Raw genomic sequence first — 25,327 nt, 5'->3', positions numbered from 1 at the left:
ACAACGAAGAGCGCTGAAGCGCGAGGCTCAACTTCTCTGCTGTTTTGGTCCTGTGGCTACCATGTTGTAAAAGTGTGAAGAGAGCCCGTGTGCATGCGCAGATCCTGTGTTTGATTGTGGGAGCGAAGTCTTGCTTCTTGCTCATCGTAATATGTCCGGTGCTGCTCTTGGCAACATCATTTCACTGAGTCTACCTTTAACAATACCTCAACACTACACTTTACTGGTCAGTACCTCAACACAGACACAAACAACGTACTGCTCAGTATCACCACACTAACATAATATATAGCTAGCCTAGTAGTATATAACATAGCTTTGCCTCTATAGTCTCTCCTGACAACTCTTTCGTAGGGACACCTTATTGGCCAATATCTTAAATTCTTGAGGTATGAGGTAGTAATCATGTAGGAATACACTGAGTGTACAAAACATTAAGAACACTTTCCTAATATTGAGTTGCACCCCCCCCATGTAGACTCCAATGCTCCCCACAGTTGTGTCAAGTTGGCTGGATGTCCTTTGGGTAGTGGACCACTCTTGATACACACGGGAAATTGTTGATTGTGAAAAACCCAGCAGCGTTGCAGTTCTTGACACAAACCAGTGTGCCTGGCACCTACTACCATACCCCGTTCAAAGGCACTTCAATATTTTCTCTTGCCCATTCACCCTCTGAATGGCACACATACACAATCCATGTCACGATTTTCTCAAAGCTTAAAAATCCTCCCCTTCATCTACTGAAGTGAATTTAACAAGTGATCATAGTTTTCACCTGGATTCACCTGGTCAGTCTATATCATGGAAAGAGTAGGTGTTCTTCATGTTTTGTACACCATGTACATTGTGCCAATGTTAGTGGTCAATATCTTAACACTGATGCAGTGTAAAGCTATATCTTGTGTTGTATTTGTATACTCTTGTATGTTCTTGTAGCTGTTATTTGCCTAGGTTCATCTCATTGAGACCTAGTCCAAAACATCTCCTTTGTGGGAATTCTGTAACATACTTGTCAGTACCTAACACACTACAATAGGGCATTTCCACACCAGTCCTGGGGCCTCCCCAGAATGCACATTTTTGTTCCAGCCCACCAATATCCCATTTGATTCAACTACTCGAGGCCTTGACGATTAGTTGATTAATTTAATCACATGTTCAGCTGGAACACGAATGCGGGACGCACTGGGACCAGATGGCTATGCATCATAATTTACAACTATTTATTATGTTAAAAAAACAATGGTCATTCACAAACCCTCATAGTAACGCTGGAGACAAACAAGAAAACAAACAAAACATAGGGTGAACTCCCAGAACACTGTGTCGATTCTCCTGATACTCTCTATTCATGATACTCTAAGCTCACAGTGTGCTACTTGTATCCAGCCAGGCTGTTAATTCGACACATAACGTACACCCTCTAGTCTTCCAGCAGCACATTACTCAGACCTGAGCTTCTAGCTAGGCTATCACTGCATACCAAAGGGACTTTAAGATATCCAGGCTTAACAGATTATGAATTTCCACAAATTTAACACTGGTGGTTAATTACTGACACGTGTGTGTGTGTGTGTGTGTGTGTGTGTGTGTGTGTGTGTCCCAGGATGGCCCCGGAAGTGATCCTAGCAATGGACGAGGGCCAGTATGAGGGGAAGGTGGACATCTGGTCCCTGGGAATCACCTGTATTGAACTGGGTTAGTGTCCATCTGTTTTTACTGTAACAGGCTTTTCTCTGTTTTTATTGGCTTATTTACATTTCAGTCATTGAGCAGGCACTTTATCCAGAGCAACTTAGTCAGTGCATTGGTACGTACAGTGCCTTCAGGAAGTACTCGCAAACCCTTGACTTTTTCCACATTTTGTTGTGTTACAGCATGAATTTAAAATTGATTACGTTTAGATTTTGTCACTGGCCTACACACAATACCCCATAGTGTCAAAGTAGAATTATGTTTTTAGAAATGCTTACAAGTTAATAAAACATGAAAAGCTGATATGTCTTGAGTCAAAAAGTGTTCAACCCCTTTGTTTTGGCAAGCCTAAATAAGTTCACAAGTAAAAATATGCTTAACAAGTCACATAATAAGTATTGGACTCTGTGTGCAATAATAGTGTTTAACATGATTTTTGAATGACTACCCCAGACATACAATTATCTGTAAGGTCCCTCAGTCGAGCAGTGAATTTCAAACACAGATTCAACCACAAAGATCAATGCCTCGCAAAGAAGGGCACTTATTGGTGGGTAAAAAAAAAAATAATAATTGAATATCCCTTTTAGCATGATGAAGTTATTAATTATACATTGGATGGTGTGTCAATACACCCAGTCACTACAAAGATACAGGGGTTCTTCATAACTCAGTTGCTTGAGAGGAAGGTAACTGTTCAGGGATTTTACCATGAGGCAAACAGTTAATTGAGGATGGATCCACAACATTGTAGTTACTCCACAATACTAACCTACATGACAGAGTGAAAAGTAGGAAGCCTGTACAGAATAAAAATATTCCAAAAGCAGGACAATAAACGTAAAACACAAGGCCAAATCTAAACTGGAGTTGCTTAACAAGAGGACATTGAATGTTCCCGAGTGGCCTAGTTACACTTTGACTTAAATTGGCAAAGAAAGTCTATGGCAAGTCTTGAAAATGGCTTTCTAGCAATGATTAACAACCAACTTGACAGAGCTTGAATAATCTTTAAAAGAATAATGTGCAAACATTCTACAATCCAGGTGTACAAAGCTCTTAGAGACCTACCCAGAAAGACTCACAGCTGTAATCGCTGCCAAAGGTGATTCTAACATGTATTGACTCGGGTGTGAATACTTATGTAAATAAATATTTCTGTATTTAATACATTTGTTTTCACTTTGTCATTATGGGATATTGTGTGTAGATGGGTGAGAAAATAAATCTATTTAAGCCATTTTGAATTCGGGCTGTAACACAACAAAATGTGAAATACGTCAAGGGGCACTGTGCCACTACTGTAGTTCGCTCCCTGTCGAGCATTGTCCTGCAACTAGTGTACATCTCAGAAGGCATCGTTACTTGTTAGGAAAATGTACTTTTTATGGCCTTCCTCAGAATGTCAAAGAAACAAACAGACATAGCTAGACCATCTTGGACTTCCCCATCTAGAGAGAGCAGTGACACACTCCTGACTGACACATGACAGTTGATTCACAATGTTGCTCAATCATGTGTTTGTCATGTGATTACCATGGCCCCTTGTGTGCTACATGTACACACACACACACACACACACACACACAGATAGAATAACATTGTCAAGGTCAAAATAATATATTATCTTTCCTCATGTTCAACCAGATATGATAACCCCCTCCCTTTCTCTCTCTTCCTCTTTCTTTCTCTACTCCCCCTTTCCATATCTTTCTCCTTCTCTCGACCTCTCTTCCTCTTCATAGCGGAGCGTAAGCCTCCCCTGTTCAACATGAACGCTATGAGTGCCTTATATCACATCGCCCAGAACGACTCTCCCACGCTGCAGTCCAACGAGTGGTAAGTCCTCACCATCCCTCTGCTGAGCTGTGTGACCACACACGCACACACACACACACACATATACACACACACACACACACACCCTCTCATTTCCCTGGAAGTCCCAGTCTGTCTCTTGTGTAATTACCTGAGGGGCCGTGCTAAGGCCTTTCCTATTTAAAGAACCAAGCCTCAGGCTAAACTCACAGGCTACTACTGTACTGTACCATACACCAAACCACACTCTGCGGGAGGGAGGGATGAAGGTAGGGCGAGAGGGAGGAATGAGAGTGGGAGGGTGAGACCGATAGATGGGAGGTAGGCAGAGAGAGGCCTGTCTCCCTGGATGGAGACAGACAGCTAGACAAATGCAGGTTTGGAGGGAGCGAGGCAGAGAGTGAGGGGAGGAAGAGGGAGACTGTTGATGCCCTTTGAATTTATGGTGTGATGACTGCCAGTCAAGAGGAGGATCCAGTCAAACATGACTCTGTCAACATTTACAATGTCATGATACTACAGCCAGTGTATGTTTATTGGGGGGGGGGGGGGGGGTTGTACTCTACTTGACCCAAATAATGATGGATATAGAACTTTTAAATGTTTTAATTGAACCATTTAACCTTTATTTAACTAGGCAAGGCAACTAGACTTATATGGCTCTAGGAGTACATTCCTTTCAACAAATAAAGAATCTATAACACAGCTAAAACAAGTTGCAGCATTTGCATGAAGGTGTAAGTGTTGTTTATTTTCATAGTCCACGTTCCTTACTGAGAAAATCGATTTGTGTGATTCCAGAAACCCAAAGCAAACAGATTCACAAGTAGCACATTCCAATAAATAAATATTTGATTGTCTTTACAGTATGCAAAGACAAATTAGCATTAAAAGCAAGCCTTAGTCTTGTACTGAAGAGAGTGTGTGTGTGTGTGTGTGTGTGTGTGTGTGTGTGTGAAGCAAGGTTATGGTCCTCCCATAGAGATACAATATGATTTAGTGTTCTATTACACACACACACACACACAGTAGTCAGTGTATTGTTGGAGGTGCTCCAAATAGGCCTCTGGCATGAACCTCTCTCTCATTAGCTGAGACTAGTTCAAAATGTATACCACTATGTAGACTGCATGGCATCGCCACACAGAGCGTTTGAAGATGGACTTTCAATAACACAGACAAATCAAATGTTATTTGTCACATGCGCCGAATACAACAGGTGTAGATCTTACAGTGAAATGCTTACTTACAAGCCCCTAACCAACATGATGAATAGCTATAGAAGCACCCTGGCTTTACCCTGACTGAAAGGTGGGGAAGTGGATATACATTCCCCTATGTATGTGTTTGGACAGTGAAGCTAAAACTTTTAATTTGGCTCTATACACCAATAAGCATTTTGGATTTGAGATCAAATGTTTTACCCATTTTGAAAAGAAAGCACTTTGTGGTCCCACCATTTGATGGTATCATACGTATTTGGACAAATTCACTTCGTGTATTGAATGTAGTCCAACGTTTAGTATCTGGTCCCCTATTCCTAGCACACAATGACTACATTAAGCTTGTGACTTCTCAAACTTGTTGGATGCATTTGCAGTTTGTTTTAGTTGTGTTTCGGATTATGTTATGCCCAGTAGAATTGAATGGTAAATCATGTATTGTCATTTTGGTGTCCTTTATATTATAAATAAGAATATAATATGTTTCTGAACACTTCTAAATTAATGTGGACCCAACTATGATTACGCATAATCATTAATGAATCATGAATAATGATGAGTGATACATTTTAGAGGTATAAATGTCACCCCCCCCCCCCCTCCCTTTTATTGGTAATGGTGAAAGGTTAGCATGTTTTGGAGGCATGATCTTTATGCCTCTAAATGTACCACTCATCATTATTCACGATTCATTCAGGATTATCTGTAATCATGGTAGCATCCACATGTAGAAGTGTTCAGAAACATACTTTTATTGTAAATAACAATAGAATGACTCTAAAATGACACTACATTATTTACCATTCATTTCTACACAACCAAAACAGACTCCAAATGCATCCAACAAGTTTGTATAGTCACAAGCTTGATGTAATCACTGCATGCTAGGAATATGGGACCAAATACTCAACTTTTGATTAGATTGAAAGGGCTACAAGTGAATTTGTCCAAATGCTTATGACATCTTCAAATGGAGGGACTAGATAAATAGTCTTCACTTATAAAAGGTCAAATGGATATGTTTGAAAATACTATCAAACAAAAGGTGACATTCTGTACTGTCAGTCACCTCATTAACGTTTTAGCTTCACTGTACAAATAAATATGTAGGGGAGTGTATATATTTTTACATTTGAGTAATTTAGCATACACTCTTATCCAGAGCGACTTAGTTAGTTAATGCATTCATCTTAAGATAGCAAGGTGAGACAGCTATTGCCTTTTATTCCTGTCTAATCATGGTTGTATTCTGTTTTCTTCCAAATCCTTCCACCTCTTCACCTCTACTCCATCTCTCCTTCCCTCATCCTTCCACCTCTCCATCGCTCCACCTGTCCATCCCTCTATCTTTCTACAAGGTCGGACCCCTTCCGGAGCTTCGTTGACTACTGCCTACTCAAAATTCCTCAGGACAGACTCTCGTCGGGGGAGCTGCTGCGAGTGAGTGCACTTCCTGTTATCTCTGACAGAGGCTGTGGCCTCACTTCCTGTGTCCAGTCTCTCAAAGACCATCTGGATGAATGCTTCCAAAATGGCACCCTATTCCCTAGTGAGAGAGTTAGACTCACAAATATCAACCACCCCCAGCTATGCTACATACGTTTGGAGTGTAGAGCTGATAGAATAAAAAATGCTTCACTGTCCCAATAATTACAGAGGGCACTGTAATGCACTACTTTTGACCAGTACCCAATGGGACCTGGTCAAAAGTAGCACACTCTGTAGGGAGTAGGGTGCCATTCAGATACAGCTGATGATTCACTGCCTCCCACAGCTGTAGAGAAAATAGGAATGAAAGATTCCACAGGGGTTAAGATTTGTTGTTCACATATGCATGCACACACACACACACACACACACTGATCCCACAAGGGTTAGGGTTTTGTTGTTAAGCATTTTTGAACCCTCTTTTTGTTTTTGTTTTTATCTTGCGCTGTAGTACACCTTGTGTTGGAGGTTCATAAGACATCCATAGTGTGTGTGTGTGACCATATCCCCTTGACGCACAATGAAAGCTAAAGTCAGACTGACTGCCCCCACAGACCCATGTGTTACAGTACAAGATCAGTCAAGTGTGTCAAGGTATTCTGCTAGCTAGCCTTTGTTTGTACATCCTGATTGGCCAATCCACTGTGTGTGCGTGTGTGTGTGCGTGTGTGTGACCATGTAATGTAGAGTTGATCTTTTTGTTTGTTTGGCTGAGAAGTAATCCTATTGGCCTGCTAAGAGTTTTATGTTCTTGATTGGTTGTCACACTCTCTCACTGGCCTGTCGGTCTTACCTGGCTGCCCAAGGAGGGGTTAGTGGGCTAGAGGGAATGAGATGGTGGGGGCTTGTCTGGAGCTCTGGGTAGAAGTAACCCTTATCCCTTAGGTGCAGATCTAGGATAAGCTTTCCCTCTCCCAAATCCTAACCTTAATTATTAGTGGGGAAAAGGCTAAACTGACCATAGATCAGTGCCTAGTAGGCAACTTGCTCCTAATCTGAGTCGGGGCAGGGGGCATCCAGATCACTGCCCCTCAAGCCCCTGATTAATACAAACACACACACACTCATTGCCCTCTGCCCCTCTTTGAGCTCTTTAGGAGAAATCAGGTCACTAATCTCTTTCCCTTCAGGTTCCACTTCCTCAATATAGAGTCAAACTTCGCTTCCCATACTCCTTTACTCCTACACCCAACCAAAACTATACTACCACACTGTTCCCATGATCTTTGGAGAATCGCATGGTTGGGTGCATGCATCGAAAAAATGGGTAAGGAAAATGTAATGGAGTGAAGGGAAAGGAAGACAAGAATCCGAACCATCGGTCCGACTCCGTTCATGGTCCCCAGGATATTTTTTTTTTTCGGGAAGGGATTACTCTGAAGATTAGTCCTCTCTCTCTCTCTCTCTCTCTGTCTCTCTCTCTTTTCTATCACTCTCTCTCTCTCCCAGCCCCCTGGTACATGGCAGCTCTGGTTTTCTAACACACTTTCGCTCCCTCTGTCTGTCTGTTTGTTTGAAAACGGGAATATGTTTCCTCTCTATTTCCAGACGATGATGTCATCCTTCTGAATCAGAGAGTCCATTACATTACTCCAGCCAGCATCTGTCAGATAGAAGGGAAGGTGTGTAGGGCGAGACATACATGGCCGTTTCAGCCCCCAAGTGGTTGCATACATTGCATTTCCACTAAGCAGGCATTTAGCAAGAAAAGATGTGTGTGTGTGTGTGAGCGCGTGTGCGTGCGCTATACCGGTCAGTCCCATATGAACACTATTGGATGGAGTATTTTCTTTTTACACATTTTTTTTCTTTTCTTTTTCTGGTAAGCCTCTATCTAGGTTGAATAACCCACAGGCGCCCTCTAGTGACCAATGGGAAAAGAGCGAGAGAGAAATAATTATCTGAAATAATAATCACATGGAGTATTGATATATTATTGATATAGAAAACATGTTTATAATACCATGGATTTATAGGGGCTGTGTTATATCAGATGAAACTTTTAAAAGAGGTCTTCCCCCATTTTGTGGACCTGTTTCTACACTTACCCTGACTGCCCTGTCAACACCCTTAGACTATTTATTTGGTACAAATCTTCCATATGTACATACTTTATAATCAGACAGTCAATCAGACAGACACTGTGTATAACTTCTGCCCTCTTTTGCTCCTGTCCACCTGCAGCATGACTTTGTGTATCAGAATCGCCTCCTGCGGATCCTCATGAATCCTAACCTCTAAGCCCTCCGCCCTCTCTCCTCTACCCAGCATGATTTCGTCCGTCGGGAGCGTCCCCCACGGGTCCTCACGGAGCTCATCCAGAGGACCAAGGATGCGGTGCGGGAGCTCGACAACCTGCAGTACCGCAAAATGAAGAAGATCCTCTACCAGGAGAAACACAACGGACCCATGGGGGAGAGCCAGGAGGAGGAGGAGGTGGGCTTAACACCACTTAAACAAACCATGTTCACCAAAGATAAAATGAGTAGCATATGTGTGAGGATAGATTTAGCTTCTTGAGTCAAGAAAGGCTTAAACCTCAACTGAACTCCTATTCCTGTATGGCACAAAAAAAGATAACTGTCACAGAGGAGAAATATGTGTCTCAGAGGTCAGCAAAGGTTGACATGGAGAAGATACCTATTCTTCTGTTTACAGGTCTTGAACCAGGCCCACGGGTAAAGTAGTACTCACACATTCGAAATCATGTCAAATTGACCATTAACATCCATTTGTCTCAAACGAGGCCATTTCAGACAGTCAGACAGACAGACAAGACGGTAGCTATGTCCTACAGTCATGTGTGTCTGGCCTAACCGGGGCATTATGCTTGAGTGTGTCACACAAATAGGAGAGTGTGGCACAAAAGTGTTTGTGTGTTTCCCACAATTCCCTTACTGAATACTGATCCCCATCTCCTGCTTCTGTCTGTCTCCAGGAATCTGAGCAGGCCAGCTGTAAGATGAACAGCCTGGGCAGTAATCACTCCATCCCCAGCACCTCGGTCAGTACAGGTAGCCAGAGTAGCAGCATTAACAGCATGCAGGAGGTCCTAGACGAGAGCTGCTCCGACATGACCATGATGCACCATGACTACGACAGCACCCTCGAGTCCTCCGCACACACCAAGAAGGTAACACTGACAGAGCGAGAGGGAGAGAAACACACACACACACACGCTAGCAGACACACACGTGTGTACACAGGAAGAAGGTAAGACTCATCTATCACTATCAGTGAACCGCCAGGTAGTCACCCACTCCAAACCTACTCACGTCCTCAAGGATAGCACAAACAAACAGGAACACACATGCCAATAAGCTACTGCTCATCTAGTACCCTCAGCCAGCAGCCACCTACACCAAACTTCAACCCACGTCCTCAAGATTGACAGCTCTCAGGGGTGCATCAACACACAAACAGGAAGACTCGCACTAACGAGTGAGCTTCCACACTATCACTCCAATCCACGTCCAAAGAAACACACAAACACACACAACCAACCTCTGAGGTTGATCATATGATCGTACTGTTCACAAACAAACCTAGCGCTGTTAAACATTGACACCATGGAAACCAGACACATTTTTCTCCCGTTCCAAAATCCTGCTTAGCTTGATTCCTATAAATATGCTCTTGATAGACACACACACACACACACACACGGAGATACACAGAGCCGGAGTTCATCAGTGCTGTGAATCACACCCTCAGAACAAAGATGCCCTCTCTTCTCCTCTCCTTTGGCGTCTCCATGCAGGCTGAGGTTGACACACTGCTGAATGCCTGACATTCACTCTGAATACTCTTTGTCTCGGGCATCGTAGCACAACACACACACACACACACACACACGTGCTTCAAACAGCAGCAGATTATGAGATGCCTGTCATTCCTCATCTTCAGCCACATCTTGTTCCTCGTCTTTGTCCATTCATCTGCCTGCAATGACGGACTGTTATTAAAAATGTCACTTGGTGTCTAGGTTGACGATGTGTCACGACAACCGTGGGTGTAGCAGAACATGAGGAGGTGACAGACTACTGTCTTGTCTATAGATTATAGTTCCGTTTCTTATGTAACTGGTCATGAACTATGTACTGTAGTGAAGTGCAGTATTGGCATTATGGCAATAAAAGATTACTAAAGCTCTGGGTTTATACTATAACCATCACACTTCGGGTTGAGTTTAATCCAAGACCTGTTCAGTACCATCCAAAAGTGCCCCTGGATTTTGCCATTTTCTCATCTGGTTCTGTACACAGTGAAAGTTATACTATTGTAGTGACAGGCCATGAAACTCAAAAGTGTATCTTCTCTTTCGTCAGGACCACGGGTATAACTGGGATGATGGTGTGAAACGTGACCACAGGCCCGAGCTGAGACCAGCCTCCTCAGACAAGAGCCAGGCACACAACTACCGCCACAACAACTTTTCTACCATCAAATCAGCATCGCTGGTAAGGGTTGACACACCTTTGTCTCTCTAGCTTCATCTGTCTCACTCTGTGTCCACTATCCACCATCAAATCAGCATTGTGTGTAAGGGCTAACATCATAGTTTCGCTCTCCCTTTTTTTCACCCCTTTGTCCGTCTCTATTTCCCTTTGCGTGTCTTGCTCGCTATCCTTCTCTCTCTCTAGCGTCCTCCTTCTCTCCCCTTCCTCATTCTTCTCATTCTCTTCCTATTGTTTTCTCTCTCCTCTCTGTACTTTCCTTCCTGTCCTCCCCCCCTGCTCTTTAATATTGCTCTCGCCCCTCCCTCCCTCTCACTAGACCCCTTTGTCTTCTCCCGGTCCTTCACTATCCTTCCGTTTGCCTTCACCTCCTCTTCCCCTCCCTCCCTCTCTTCTCTCCTGTACTTTTCCCCTCACTAATATCAGTCTCATACCCCCTCTATGGTTGGGGGGGGGGGGGGGGGCAGGCAGTATGGAGTTATATTACCATCCTTGCCTTTCTCTTTCTCTCGCCCTCTCCATGTCTGTTGTCATGGTTACAGGGCTCCAGTAAGCAGCTATCTAGAGTGGTAATGGTGTCTAAGGTCTGTCTACCACTGGTTTTAATTGTGGTATTTGTTTCCTTCCGATCTCCTGGTTTCTGCACTAGCTATAGCACTGGGGGAACTGGGAGGAAACAGGGTTTCTGTGTGTCTATGTCCTTAACATGCCATGTGTTACAGAGCTTTACTGACTGATAGTGGAGTGTTTTCCACTGTTTTAGTGCTTTCTTTATCATTTGTCAATACGGATCCTTTCTTTGTTGTTGACTGTGTTCATCAGTTAATCCGAGTGAATTGGCTGTTTTAGTTCTTCTCCAAAAGAGGCAGGTTATAGTTGCATTCAGACAGTGTGTCGTCTGTTGCTGCTGCGACGACTCGATGACATCATCTCTTTCTGGCTGGCGCGAGGCGAGCACACGGCCCCAGATGGACCCTGCACGGCTCCCGCTCAGACTGGAAAGAGCAGGTGGAGGGAGGAAGGGAGAGGGGGGAGGGAGGAAGGGAGAGGGGGGAGGGAGGATAAGCAATATATAATGACAAAGAAAAAGGGAGGGAGAAGAGATGAGCGGATGGGTTGAACAGAAAAGAGGAGAGAGAAACAGGCAGACAGACGGACAAGAGAGACAGATGGAGAGCGAGGGAGAAAGACTGAAGAAGAAAGGAAGCGAGAAAGAGCGGGAGAGAGGAGAGACCGACACAGACAGACAAATGGACAAGAGAGCGAGTCAAGTAGGCAGAGAGGAATGAGACTGAAGGCAAGATAGAAAGTGAGAAAAAGCGGGAGAGGAGAGTGTGGTGTGCTCTGTCTGGTCTCACTGAATGAAGTGTTAGATGGCGGTTAAGAGGAGACAGCAATGGGGGGGGGGGGGGATGGAGAGGGAAAGAGAAGAGCGAGATAGTGAGCCCCATCTGGAGGAGAGAGGGATGAATGGGGTTATTACAGGTCAGCCAGACTGGGGAGACAGAGATGTTAATATAACATAGCATGTATTAACACTTTTTATGCCCATCTGAGATCTGTATATGTTTTGGTTTAGTCCACATATACAGTACTTCAGTTTGTTTATTTACATTAGAATATCTATGGCTCTATTCTATAGACAATGCTGACAGTTTCAATCCAACCATGCTTTGCTAAATGTTGCACATGTCAGTTACGTTTGGGTGCTGCACCAGTCATACACTAACAAGAGTTTAGATATGGGCAAAGGAAGGCCTTTTGTCGACCGGAACGTTGGTTGGCAGTTTGAAGACTGATGAATCTCAAAGGTTTTGGTTCTAAGTAACAATCCCCTGTTTAGGATGTCAGTCTATCTAGTGGTCTTCTATAGGGACAGAGACTGAGAGGAATCTAGAGAGAGGGGGAGTGAGAGAAAAAGAGAGGGGGGGTCCTCTCTATGGGGACAGACTGAGAGGGACAGACAGAGAGAGAGAGAGAGAGAGAGAGAGAGGAGGAGCAAGGTCCTCTCTATGGGGACAGACGGAGATGTAGAGGCCCCAAGCTTATCCACAGGAAGAGAGGACTACTGTCTGACGGGGGCATTCTGAGGCCGCTGTTTCTTCTCTTCATCCTGATCACTTCACCATATGTCACTTAAGCTCTGTTTCCCCCATCCACTCCTCAAACACTCTTTGGCCTTTATTTATTTTTCCAAAATTCTAAAAACCTGTTTTTGCTCTGTCATTATGGGGTATTGTGTGTAGATTGATGAGAAAAGGGCTGTAAACGTAACAAAGTGGGAAAAGTATAGGTCTAAATACTTTCCGAATGTTAACACAGAATAAACACTAAATAAATCTAACTTTACACACAAGACTCCCTTGATTAACCAGGTCATTGACTTAGTGGCTGACCTGACAAACAAATAAAACAAACAAATAAACCAACCAAAAGGTCCTTCCACCATTGTGTCCCAATGTCTTAATAACCTTTGACCTGGAAGTGTTCCCTCTGGAGCGTGATTCCCTCCTTTGAGCCAGGCTGTGTGAATGGCGGTCACATGACGTGACTTGGCCCTTGGTGGCAGCGTGGCAGAAAGCAAGTGACTAGGATTGGCTCTGCATTACAGTAGGGGTATTGATTCAGATAGATTAGGAGGGGATCTCCCTCTTTCTCACCCTCTCTCCCTCTCCTTTTCTCAGCCCCCCCCTCTCTGTCTTCGTTTCTGACAACACTTCTCCTCACCCTCTCTCTCTCCCTCCTCTCCCTCTCTCAATGAGGCTTTCATGTGACCCACCTGCTGAACGAGCGCCGCTCGGCCCCCAAAGAGCCCCCTCTGTTCTGCCTTCCCATGGAGCCCGCTCCCTCTCCCTCCCTCATTCACAGTTCACACGCCTGCCCCTGTGTTGCTGCCCCTGTGTAGCTGCCCCTGTGTAGCCCACAGCCGCCGTGTTTGTCCAACATCGTTTGTCTAAACGTAAACCAACCAGCGCAGTTCTTGCCGATTTGTTGCTGGGTTGGGTAAAGCTGAGCTGAGGAGTTTGGGTGTAGGAAATGCCACACAGGGTTTCTGGATGCTCGCACGGTTGTTGAACATGAACGTCGCCATGATGCTTGGCCTTAAGAAGATGAGTTATGAGAAGATGAACGACTACTATGGGGACCTGGATAGTCCCTTTTGTCAGGTTTGGTTTGTTTGTCCTCAACTCTTTATATGGTTGTGATTTTGATTTACTTGGCTTAAGCCCTTGGCACCTATGAGGAACATAGGCCATTGACAAATGTCTTCCATCTCACTCGGTTTTTGGCTAGTTTTTACAGGTTGCACCTGTTAGATTGTTGTGAGGCTGGTAATAATGCAGTGGTCAAGAGCATTGGTGTTGGTTGGCTTTGTACTGTATAGGGGGATTGATCAGTCGGCAGGGCGGTGTTATAAGCTAAGCGGTCGGTGTGACTTCGTTAAAGCCTCTCAAACCTCTTTAACCAGCTCTGTCGTATTGAGTGTTTACAATGTACATATTTGACTGCCAGATTAAGATGTTTTTTGTTGCGTTGTCCTGTTTCTTACAGTATTAACTCCATGCTCTCTAGCTTGGTGTTGCTTTGATGTTTCCCAATGTTGATCCGGGCTTTGGTAATGCAGTTAATGTCACTTCATTCATGGTTCACATTACATCTTAGTCCACTCATAAGGTAAATCTATGCTGAGTAACCAGTTAGAATGAAATCAAATCTGCATGAACAGGGAACTGCTAAACCTCCCAAATGTGGAGGTTCTCCTAGCGTAGCATGATATACCTGCTAGGGCTCCGTTCCAGTGTCTCCACTAGTGGTTGCCTGCATACCATCCATTTCCTGTATACCACTCCTGGCTGTACACCTTCACTCTTGACCTCTGATCTCTGCCCTCATTGGCCTCACTGAACCTTTCCTTTCGCCAGGTGACCAAGCAGATCCATGAGCATGAGCAAGAGAATGAGCTGCGGGAGCAGATGTCGGGGTATAAACGTATGAGACGGCAGCACCAGAAGCAGCTGATAGCTCTGGAAAACAAGCTGAAGGCTGAGATGGATGAACACAGACTGAAGCTGCAGAAGGAGGTGGAGACCCAGGCCAACAATGCCTACATAGAGCTGGAGAAACTGGCTAAGAGACACACCGTCCACTGTGACAAAGAGGTAGGTTTGGTTGGGGGGGGGGGGGGTCCAGGGAGGGGAGTGGTTGGGGGTCCTGACCTAGAGAATCTGTCCTGTCCTAGAGAAGTGCCATGCCGTCTTCACAGAGAAGGTGTCTGGGGAGGGGGTGTTACCCTTCTTACTTTGGGGAGAGGGCAACTCACTCATGTTATGGGTTGGGCATTGCTGCCACCCAATGTCGAGTAGAAGTTAAAAAGCTAACTAGGTCATCTGTAACTCTGCAGACAAGGCTAACATCCATGATCCAGCATGCCCTCCTTGTCATACAAGAACACCTGGAGGAATATAAGCCATAACAACATTAGGCATGTGTTTTCTCGCTCTGTTCCTCTCTCCCATATGAGGCCCCTTCACAGCTAACTAACATCTCTGCCTATCTCTTCCCCCTGCCATCTTATCTCCCCTCAGATGAAGATGACGTCAGCAGACGAGAAGAAGTTCCAGCAGCAGATAGTGGCCCAGCAGAAGAAGGAACTCACCACCTTCCTAGATAACCAGAAGAAGCAGTACAAGCTCTGCAAGGAGAAGATTAAAGAGGTCCGCAACGCTATGTTTGTTTATGTCCTCTAGCCAGCCCCTGTTTCCTGCCTCTAGCTGTGTGTCTGTTTGTGTCCGCTAGCTAGTACTGTACCCCCTCTTCCCCTGTATAGTATGACTGATCTTAGCACCCTGAATCACAACAGACTATAGAATGATACATTTGATACGCTGTGTTTTGTGCTGGATGGAATCAGCCCTCCAAATACATACATACATACATACATACATACATACATACATACATACATACATACACACACAAACCTGCAAATACACAAACATACACAAGTACAGTATTTCCGTCATGCCTTTTACTGAGAAGGAGCTGAGTTTGGGCCTCCCGAGTGGCCCAGCGGTCTAAGGCACTGTATCACAGTGCTAGAGGTGTCACTACAGATTCGGGTACGATCCCGGACTGTGTCACAGCCGGCCGCGACCGGGAAACTCATGAGGCAGCGGGTCAGGGGAGGGTTTGGCCGGCCTGGATGCCCTTGTCCCATCGTGCTCTAGCGACTCCTGTGGTGCACCGGGCGCATGCATGCTGACACGGTCGCCAGTTGTGTTTTCTCCGACACAGCTGGCTTCCGTTTTTAAAAATGTATTTACATTTTATTTCACCTTTATTTAACCAGGTAGGCCAGTTGAGAACAAGTTCTCATGTACAACTGCGACCTGGCCAAGATAAAGCAAAGCAGTGAGACAAAAAACAACACAGAGTTACACATGGGATGAACAAAAGTACAGTCAATAACACAATAGAAAAATCTATATACAGTGTTTAAAAATGGAATAAGGAGGTAAGGCAATTAATAGGCCATAGTAGCGAAGTAATTACAATTTAGCAAATTAACACTGGAGTGGTAGATGTGCAGATGAAGATGTGCAAGTAGAAATACTGGTGTGCAAAAGAGCAAAAAGTCAATAAAAACAATATGGGGATGAGGTAGGTAATTTGGTGGGCTATTTACAGCTGCAGAGATCGGTAAGCTGCTCAGATAGCTGATGCTTAAAGTTAAGCGAGCAGTGTGTCAAGAAGCAGAGTGGCTTGGCAGGGTCGTGTTTCGGAGGACACACAGCTCTCGACCTTTGCCTCTGCCGAGTCTGTACGAGAGTTGCAGCAATGGGACAAGACTGTAACTACTACTTGGATATCACGAAAAGGCCGTTTTAAAAAAAAAAAGGGGGAAAAAAGAAGACCTTAGTCACCCCTCCTACTCACTACGCGCGCACACACACACACAAGTTGTGTTTTTGTTTCTAAGAACATTGACACACTATTTCTCAAAACTGGAGCCATTGTTGTGGATTGTTAGATACATCATGTTTCGTTTAGTGACAGGAACTAGGCCATCTCCGTTAGCAGGCATTGTTGGCCTGGACTGATATATATCCCAACAAACTGTAGGTAGAGATGAGTCATTCCACACAGAAAGATCAGGGATCTAATACACTTAACAAAGTGTTTTAGCTTGAGAGTGTATTAAGACATGGATTCCCTATATAGTGCACTACTTTTCACCAGAGTCCAAAAGTAGTGCAATAAAAATGTAATAGGGTACAATTTGGGATACAACAATGGATTTATCATAACATCCATGAAACCGAATGGGGATAGACACTAACTGTAGCAGTGCAGGATACTGAGGGGAGGATGGCTCATAGTAATGGCTGGAATGGGATCAATGGAATGGTGTCAACCATTGGAAACCACATGTTTGACACCATTCCATTGACTCCATTCATCCTACCCTCAGCAACCTCCACTGATCTGCAGGGATCAAAAACTGAATTTCTGTGATGCAGCCTGAGTCTGAATATGGTGACAGAGGGACTTCTGGCTTCTCCGACAGCTACTGATATTTTTTTTTACTCTGTTTTCTATTTTACTCTGTTTTCTACACTACTATACATTTAGATAGTTCACCCCAAAATGTAAAATATGTCTGTATTTACACCTCAAAAGTGTTTGAGTGAGTGTGTCTATAATTCCCACTATCTATTGCTGTATTTTTGCCTGAAATACATTCTTAGATAATGAGATGACCTGCTGCACACCTGACCATTAGTCCAAATAAAGATGTAGGAACAAAGTACAGTGCTGTGAAAAAGTATTTGCCCCCTTTCTGATTTACTCTATTTTTGCATAGTTTTGATACTGAATGTTATCAGATCTTCAACCAAAACCAAATATTAGATAGAGAACCTGAGTTGACAAATAGCAAAACATATTTATACTTTTTAAATTTGTTAAATTTCTTTAATTAACATAGTTATGCAACACTCAAGTCCCCTGTGTGAAAAATGAATTGCCTCCTTACGCTCAATAACTGGTTGTGCCACCTGTAGCTGCAATGACTGCAACCACCTGCTTCCTGTAGTTGTTGATTAGTCTCTCACATTGCTATGGAGGAATATTGGCCCACTGCATTGAATCAGAGACATTTGTGGGTTTTCAAGCATGAACTGCTCATTTCAAGTACTGCCACAACATCTCAACTGGGATTAGGTCTGGACTTTAACTAGGTAATTCCAAAACAGTTACTTTTTAGCTATTTTGATGTAGACTTGATTGTGTGTTTTGGATCATTGTCTTGCTGCATGACCTGGCTGTGCTTCAGCTCACAGACGGATGGCCTGACATTCTCCTGTAGAATTCTCTGATACAGAGCAGAAAGGATGGTTCTTTCTATTAAGGCAAGTCGTCCAGGTCCTGAGGCAGCAAAGCATCCTCAAACTATCACACTACCACCACCACCATGCTTTTAGCCATTTTGATGCAGACTTGATTGTGTGTTTTGGATCATTGGTCCTATTATAACTGGCGAAAACCAAACATTACATTCCACAATAAAAACCTCATACCAATGGTCAAGCATGGTGGTGGTAGTATGACGGTTTGGGGATGCTTTGCTGCCTCAGGACCTGGATGACTTGCCTTAATAGAAGGAACCATGAATTCTGCTCTGTCAGATAATTATTTTTATTTTTTCATGTATTTTTTATTTAGCTAGGCAACTCAGTCAAGAACAAATTCTTGTTTACAATGACGGCTTACCCCAGCCATACCCAGACAACGCTGGGCCAATTGGGAGTCCCATACTGATACTGCAGTGATGCCTCTTGCACTGAGATGCAGTGTCTTAGACTACAGGAGAATGTCAGGCCATCCATCTGTGAGCTGAAGCTGAAGCGCAGCTGGGTCATGCAGCAAGATAATGATCCAAAACACACAATCACGTCTACACGAAAATGGCTAAAAAGCAACAAATTTGAAGTTTTTGAAATGCCTAGTCAAAGTTCAGACCTAATCCCAATTGAGATGATGTGGCAGGACTTGAAACGAGCAGTTAATTCTTGAAAACCCACAGCAGTTCTGCATGGAAGAGTGGGCGAAAATTCCTCCACAGCAACATGAGACTGATCAACAACTACAGGAAGAGTTTGGTTGGAGTCGTTGCAGCTAAAGGTGGCACAATTATTTATTGAGTGTAAGGGGCAATTACTTTTTAACACAGGGGCATTGGGTGTTATTAATAAATTAAATAAGTATGGCATTGTGTTATTTGTTCATTCAGGTTCCCTTTATCTAATAATACGTTTTGGTTAAAGATCTGATAATATTCAGCATAAAAAAAATATGAAAAAGTTGAGAAAATTGTGTATATATATATTTATTAACCTTAATCTGTCTTCAATCTCCATCCCTTCAGGAGATGAACGAAGACCACCACACCCCTAAGAAGGAGAAGCAGGAGCGTTTGTCGAAGCACAAGGAGAACTTGCAGCACAGCCAGGCTGAGGAGGAGGCCCATCTCCTCGGCCAACAGAGAGTCTTCTACGACAGGAACTGCAGAGGCTTCAAACGCAAAGTCATGATCAAGAGGCATGAGTTTGAACAGGAGCAGATACGAGAGGTACAGTGTATAGATGTACAGATAGATATTTCAAACGAGAGGCGAGGAGGAGTGGATGACGTGTGGAGAATCAGTGGGATGTGTGTTGTTTTTGGATGTACACACGTTTTAGTTCAAGTTCAGTCTGTAGTGATGTGCAGTGAACACTATTTAATCCAATAGGGATATGAATGTCACATGTCCAACTCCAACTGATTATCGATAACATTCACATGGTCAATGTTGTAACATGAAAAGCAATGTTGTTGCCAAATTGTAAACTTCTTTGACCAATACCAGTATTCCAATTGTTTTGTGAAAAACACAGAGAATGGGTTTTGCATCTCGTGGAAAGCAGATTAGAAAGTATAAGCAAGGCAACAATGCAGTAATCTCCTAATCTGCTCTGTAAATCAGGAGGGGGGGAGTAGGACAATATTAGGAGGTCTGAGACCTTATATGGGCGTCCACCCGTAACCTAGGGACACATTGGATGATACCCTAAAGCTAGCCTGGTCCAAGATCTGCTTGTACTGTCTTGTCCACTCAGCACAAACAGCCCTGGGACCAGGCTACCAAAACCCAGCCAGCCCTGAAACTGCTCCTCTCATATGCTTGAAGGATAGAAATAAGGGAGATTTTTAGGAGTATTTGGATATAGTGTCTGTGTGTTATTGCCAATTGTATGGTGGCACTGTTGTGCTTGAGATGTTATTTACCTAGTGACATTGTCATAGCATAGTAGAACAATAGGAACCTTGAAAAAGCAGAAAACAAATGCACAAAGAATTGAAGTGTAGTCTTGTGTCTGCAATGTCCATAAGGGCAACACCACGTGACACCTGATGCTCCAGTCCTTTCTCATACAAAAGCAAAGTTTGTGTCATGGATGACCATTATAATTCCCATCTCTTCCTCCCTCTCCTCTCCTCCCCTTCCCACTTTCTCTCTCCATTTATCCCTCCCTATCTCTCTATCTCTCGCTCTCTCTCCCACTCTGATCAGGAGCTGAACAAGAAGAAGACCCAGAAGGAGATGGAGCATGCCATGCTGATCAGACACGATGAATCGACCCAGGAGCTGGAGTATCGTCAGCTGAAGACCCTTCAGAAGCTCCGCATGGACCTGATCCGCCTTCAGCACCAGACAGAACTGGAGAACCAGATAGAGTACAACAACCGCCGCGAGAGAGAGCTCCACCGCAAACACGTCCTGGAGCTACGGCAGCAGCCCAAGAACCTCAAGGTGCGGGTGAGGCCAGGAACAGATTGCAAATGCAACCCTGGGAATGTGATGGCTACATTGGTAGCTACATTAGGTGTTCTCCATGATCAGGCTCTGATCTAAACAGGTAGCAGATTATATAGAGCAAGACACAGTGAAATAGCAGACCATTAACCTCAAGGTGAGGGTTAGGGGTGTGCAGCCAGTGCACTCAGTCCTGGAAAAGGGGAAATCCTAACTGTTGGCTACAAAATACTTAAATGTAACAAACCATTGCATTCATCAGAAGTTGAACCATATTACGACAGGCAAAGAACATACAGTAGAAACGGAATGTAATGGGTCAACAGGATGCCTCAAATCCATCTGTGTGTGTGCTTGTGTTTAACACTCTCCTCATTCACCTCACCTGTTCAAATCTCCATCTCCACCAGGCCATGGAGCTGCAGATTAAGAAGCAGTTCCAGGACACGTGTAAGGTCCAGACCAAGCAGTACAAGGCCCTGAGACACCACCAGATGGAGGTTACGCCCAAGAGCGAGCACAAGACGGTGCTCAAGGCCCTGAAGGAGGAGCAGACCAGGAAACTGGCCATCCTGGCTGAGCAGTACGAACAGAGCATCAACGAGATGATGGCATCGCAGGCGGTGAGTCGGCACAAAATGGTTTTGATGACCGAGTTGGGATTACTAACTACGTTTTTTTTGTAACTAAGAAAGTTCATATTTGATCATTTCCTTTGACAATCTCAAAGAACTAATTCATATAAATGTCACAGATCTTATTCATTAATATCTGACATTAAGAATAGTTCCATATGGGAATGAAATAATCTTAGGCCCCAAGACATAGGAGATTTAGGTCGTTGTAGGAGTTTGTAACCCTCTTTGCTTCTCTTATTCCCATCACTCGTCCGGTCACTTCTTCTATTTCCTTTTCTCCTCACTTCTTCCTCTCTTTTCTCTTCTCTTCATTGCCCCCTCTCCCTTCATCTCTTTCACCACTCTTATTCTATTCTCTCTCCCACCCTCTTTCCTCCCCCTCCCCTCCCCCTGTGTTTCCTTTTCTCTCACACTCTTTATTCCCCCTTTCCTCTGTTGGGTTCTTCTCTTTATTTCTCCCCGTCAGCTGCGTCTGGACGAGGCCCAGGAAGCCGAGTGCCAGGCTCTGAGGCAGCAGCTGCAGCAGGAGATGGAGCTGCTGAATGCCTACCAGAGTAAGATCAAGATGCAGACCGAGGCCCAGCACGACAGAGAGCAGCAGAAGCTGGAGCAGAAGGTTTCGCTGCGCAGAGCCCACCTCGAACAAAAGGTAGAGGTGTCGAGGGGGGAGTGACAGACTGATATGGAGAGAGAGACAGACCTATACGGACGGGGACACACGCATACACACACACACACACACACACAGAGCCCACCTCGAACAAAAGGTAGAGGTGTCGAGGGGGGAGTGACATACTGATATGAAGAGAGAGACAGACCTATACGGACGGGGACACACGCATACACACACACAGAGCCCACCTAGAACAAAAGGTTGAGGGCTAGGGAGGAGCAAAAACAGGCACAGATACCCAGACAGATGCGCAGAATGCAGACAGACACAGATATACACACATACTCACACTCATGCAGGCAGAGCCTTTGCGGAGCACAATGTGCTGGAAGCAGAATCAACATGCACCCACAGAGACAGACTTCACTTTCATTTGACACACATTTCACTCTACTAATTTATAACTGAGGCCCAGAAAATGTGTCATGCACTCAGTTTTGGTTGCAAAATCCTATCATGTTAGTGTTGTATTATTCTTACAACATACTCTATATTTGAATCCTACCCAGTGTGTTAAAAATGAATAATTGATTTATGATATTAGATATCATATTATGGTCCTCCATAACAATAAGACTTTACTTAATCTTGTATTAATTGAGTCATTGAGTCATGCACTCCTTTCTGTGTTCTTCAGTCTGGTGTCACAACACCTTCTCTTTCACCTCTTCTCCCCACTCAATACTTCTTCTGTACACCGCTGTTGACAATTTACATCTGAACAGTGGATGCTGATGGCCTGGCATTGCATACATTCAAATCACTGTAGGCCACTTTATCAGTCAGAATAGATTTTTTTTATTTATTCTTGAATAATATGTTTTTCCAAGGCAATGATGTCATCGCTATATCGCTCCTTGATAACAAAGGAACATGCAGCCCTGATCCAGTTTCTGTTGCCCAGGCAGTAGCCTACAGTAGTATCATTACAGTATTATGCAACCAGTGGTGGTGTGGCGCCATCTGGTGACTATCTGTTGCCCTGCAGGCTTTCTGGATCAGGTGACGTCATTGTTAACCCTGTATCAGGGTTGTATTCATCAGGACACACAACTGAAGATGTTTTAAATTGTTATGCAACGGAAAACAAAAATTTGCATTTCTTATTGGACCAGTTCAGGTGGTCCCTCCCTGTTTCAGTTAGTCTTTTTCCATTTGGTTCCTAATGAAGACACCCCAGACTTATATGCTTCCAGAGAAGTGCTCACTGCTGATTTCGATCCACTGTCTAGATAGCGTGTCTCAGGGGCCAGATGTAATCTGTATCTAGATGCTTTATGGAATGGAATCAATCTGTACCAAACGCTGAAAATGAAAGATGAACAGATAATATTTATTGATTTAAGATGCAGACAACGGCTGTAATGGATTGATTGACCGTACATTGTGTCTGGCTCTACTCATGGCTAGTGCAGGCATATTTCTGTCTGTAGTTAGTTGACGGAGTGGTTACAGAATTATGCTGAATTTCAAATCAACGCTGACCCAAAAATCTAAGCTAAGCAAAAAACTGAAAAGGCCTGGACACACACTACAGTGGCCCTTGCACAGGTCGAACTCTGCAATACTCATACCTTACTGGTTCCAAATGCTCTTGCTTCCACTAGTTTAATTAACTAAGTTGTGGTTTTGTAGATTGAAGAGGAGCTGGCTTCCCTTCAGAAGGAGCGTACAGAGAGGATCAAGCACCTGCTGGATCGCCAGGAGAGAGAGATCGACACGTTCGACATGGAGAGCCTCCGACTGGGCTTTGGTAATCTGGGGGCCCTGGACCCCCCCAAGGATGACTACAGATGACTAGGTCAGCCCTGGTGACCTCGTCTTCGTCGTCTGGTGTGACGACCCTCCTGTTCCTCCTCAGCCTCGTGACCTGATGTGACCTGGTCTGGTTTTGGTTGGACCGGGCAGTTAGGGTCTTTAGCTACTGATTCCCACACACACACCGCTACACACATAAATGTGTGTACACACACACACACCAGCCACATACAAACCAGCCCAGTGCCTGCGCTGGTCTATAGCCAACGGGCCCCCCTCTCTCGTGGTGTCCGTCACAAGATGACAAAAAAATGCTGGATAACTTCCGAGGTTGTCTTTGTTTTAAAGAGTAACATTACATTGTCACGGTGTTCCTGTTTCTTGTGCAATGATGACACTTTTGGTGTAACTGAAAGTGGAAACCAGAGGGAGAGAATAAGAGGACAATAGGAGTGAATAGTATTGTGTTGCTCAATGATCATGCATTAGAGGTTAATAATTTGTTCAAGCTGTGCAAAAACCTAAAGCCGAAAAACTAAAAACAAACTGGTCCTCCTTCTGCAGCCTTATTGTCTTCTTGTCCCTGCTTCCAGTTCCTTCAACTCTTTTTGCTTTTTATATTCATCAGGAAATTTTTATGGAAAATTTAAAGCAATTTGATAGGTTGAGAACATGTTTAAAGTCATAGTCTACGTAATGGTACAGTAAATAAATGTGAGTCCTCCTTTGGAGAGAATTTGATTTTTGACTTTAACATGAGACACTGAAGAGGGAGACTTGCAATGCACCCTGATACCACTGTATCATACTGATTCTCTGCACTGGCAGGTAATGTGAATACCACATGGTTGAGTCATGACACACTATTCCCTATGTCGTGCAGTACTTTTGGGGCTCTGGTTAGTGCACTATATAGTATATAAAATAGTGCGCTATGTAGGGAATAGGGTGTCATTCCAGACACAGACACATGTGAATCCCTACTCCCAGGTAGCACAAAGGGCTTTGTCGGGGCTTGGGGAGGGACATGTATTTTGTGTATAGAAGGATTTTTTTTGGAGAGCTTTTACTTATTTTCGTATTGTACTATTTTAACTGTTACTCAAATCGATTTAAAATAATAATAATGACATTTTTCTCCTTCCTCTTCGTTCAGTATTTGAAAGTCGAATCAATCGGGCAATGGGTTTCTTGCTCTGACATTTCCAACTGAAATGAATCCTTATTTTTGCTGTAACCTCCACACTCTACAAGCTGTGTATTTTCTTATAAACCAGATGAGTAAAATAAATGCTTTATTATTGCATGCACTTTAATTGAGTTTTTCAGGATTAAGAGAGAGCATGAGTCTGTCATCCAAGCTTTTAATTATATTTGTAAATAAAGTGCTCATCACACAAAGGTTTGACCTCATTGGATGTTTATTTTATTTTAATATTTTCCTTATCCGCACATGGTAGAGAGACTCCTCACACTGCAATCTATGCTCCCATGTGGTTTATTACTATGGGTATTTAATAGATGATCATTTATTCGATCCGACTGGTTACAGTTTTAATAGATCAACAGCACCTCAATGCTCAAAGTGCAAGGCAGTAAATATGTATTTTTTTTTTTCACATATACTGTCAGCTGACATTGATTGTTCTTTTACAGATACAGGTCAGCTTGGCCACATTCAAGGTCCACTACTGAATGCATTTTCTATTTTTGGA

General features: G+C 43.9%; 1 protein-coding gene across 3 annotated transcripts in view; it reads left to right on the top strand.

Annotated features, from left to right (window-relative positions):
- Nucleotides 1-25,014, top strand: part of taok3a (TAO kinase 3a) — a 108,298-nt gene extending 83,284 nt beyond the window's left edge. For 2 of the 3 annotated variants that reach the window (XM_020475689.2, XM_020475695.2), the window contains exons 9-21: nt 1,610-1,701; nt 3,444-3,537; nt 6,098-6,179; nt 8,496-8,663; nt 9,166-9,360; nt 10,556-10,687; nt 14,608-14,844; nt 15,271-15,399; nt 19,113-19,316; nt 20,301-20,540; nt 20,954-21,166; nt 21,648-21,830; nt 23,490-25,014. In XM_020475689.2, the coding sequence (XP_020331278.1) occupies nt 1,610-1,701; nt 3,444-3,537; nt 6,098-6,179; nt 8,496-8,663; nt 9,166-9,360; nt 10,556-10,687; nt 14,608-14,844; nt 15,271-15,399; nt 19,113-19,316; nt 20,301-20,540; nt 20,954-21,166; nt 21,648-21,830; nt 23,490-23,651 (2,131 nt within the window). In that variant the 3' untranslated portion in view covers nt 23,652-25,014. Of the gene's footprint in view, nt 1-1,609; nt 1,702-3,443; nt 3,538-6,097; nt 6,180-8,495; nt 8,664-9,165; nt 9,361-10,555; nt 10,688-13,452; nt 13,852-14,607; nt 14,845-15,270; nt 15,400-19,112; nt 19,317-20,300; nt 20,541-20,953; nt 21,167-21,647; nt 21,831-23,489 lie in introns of those variants that run through there. The other variant, XM_031806949.1, reaches the window with a different exon arrangement.
- Nucleotides 25,015-25,327: the final 313 nt, after the last annotated feature.

This window comes from Oncorhynchus kisutch, linkage group LG3 (assembly GCF_002021735.2).
Source record: "Oncorhynchus kisutch isolate 150728-3 linkage group LG3, Okis_V2, whole genome shotgun sequence".
Classification (NCBI taxonomy): domain Eukaryota; kingdom Metazoa; phylum Chordata; class Actinopteri; order Salmoniformes; family Salmonidae; genus Oncorhynchus; species Oncorhynchus kisutch.
Note: the sequence above shows the minus strand (reverse complement) of the source record. Positions and strands in the feature narration are given on the sequence as shown.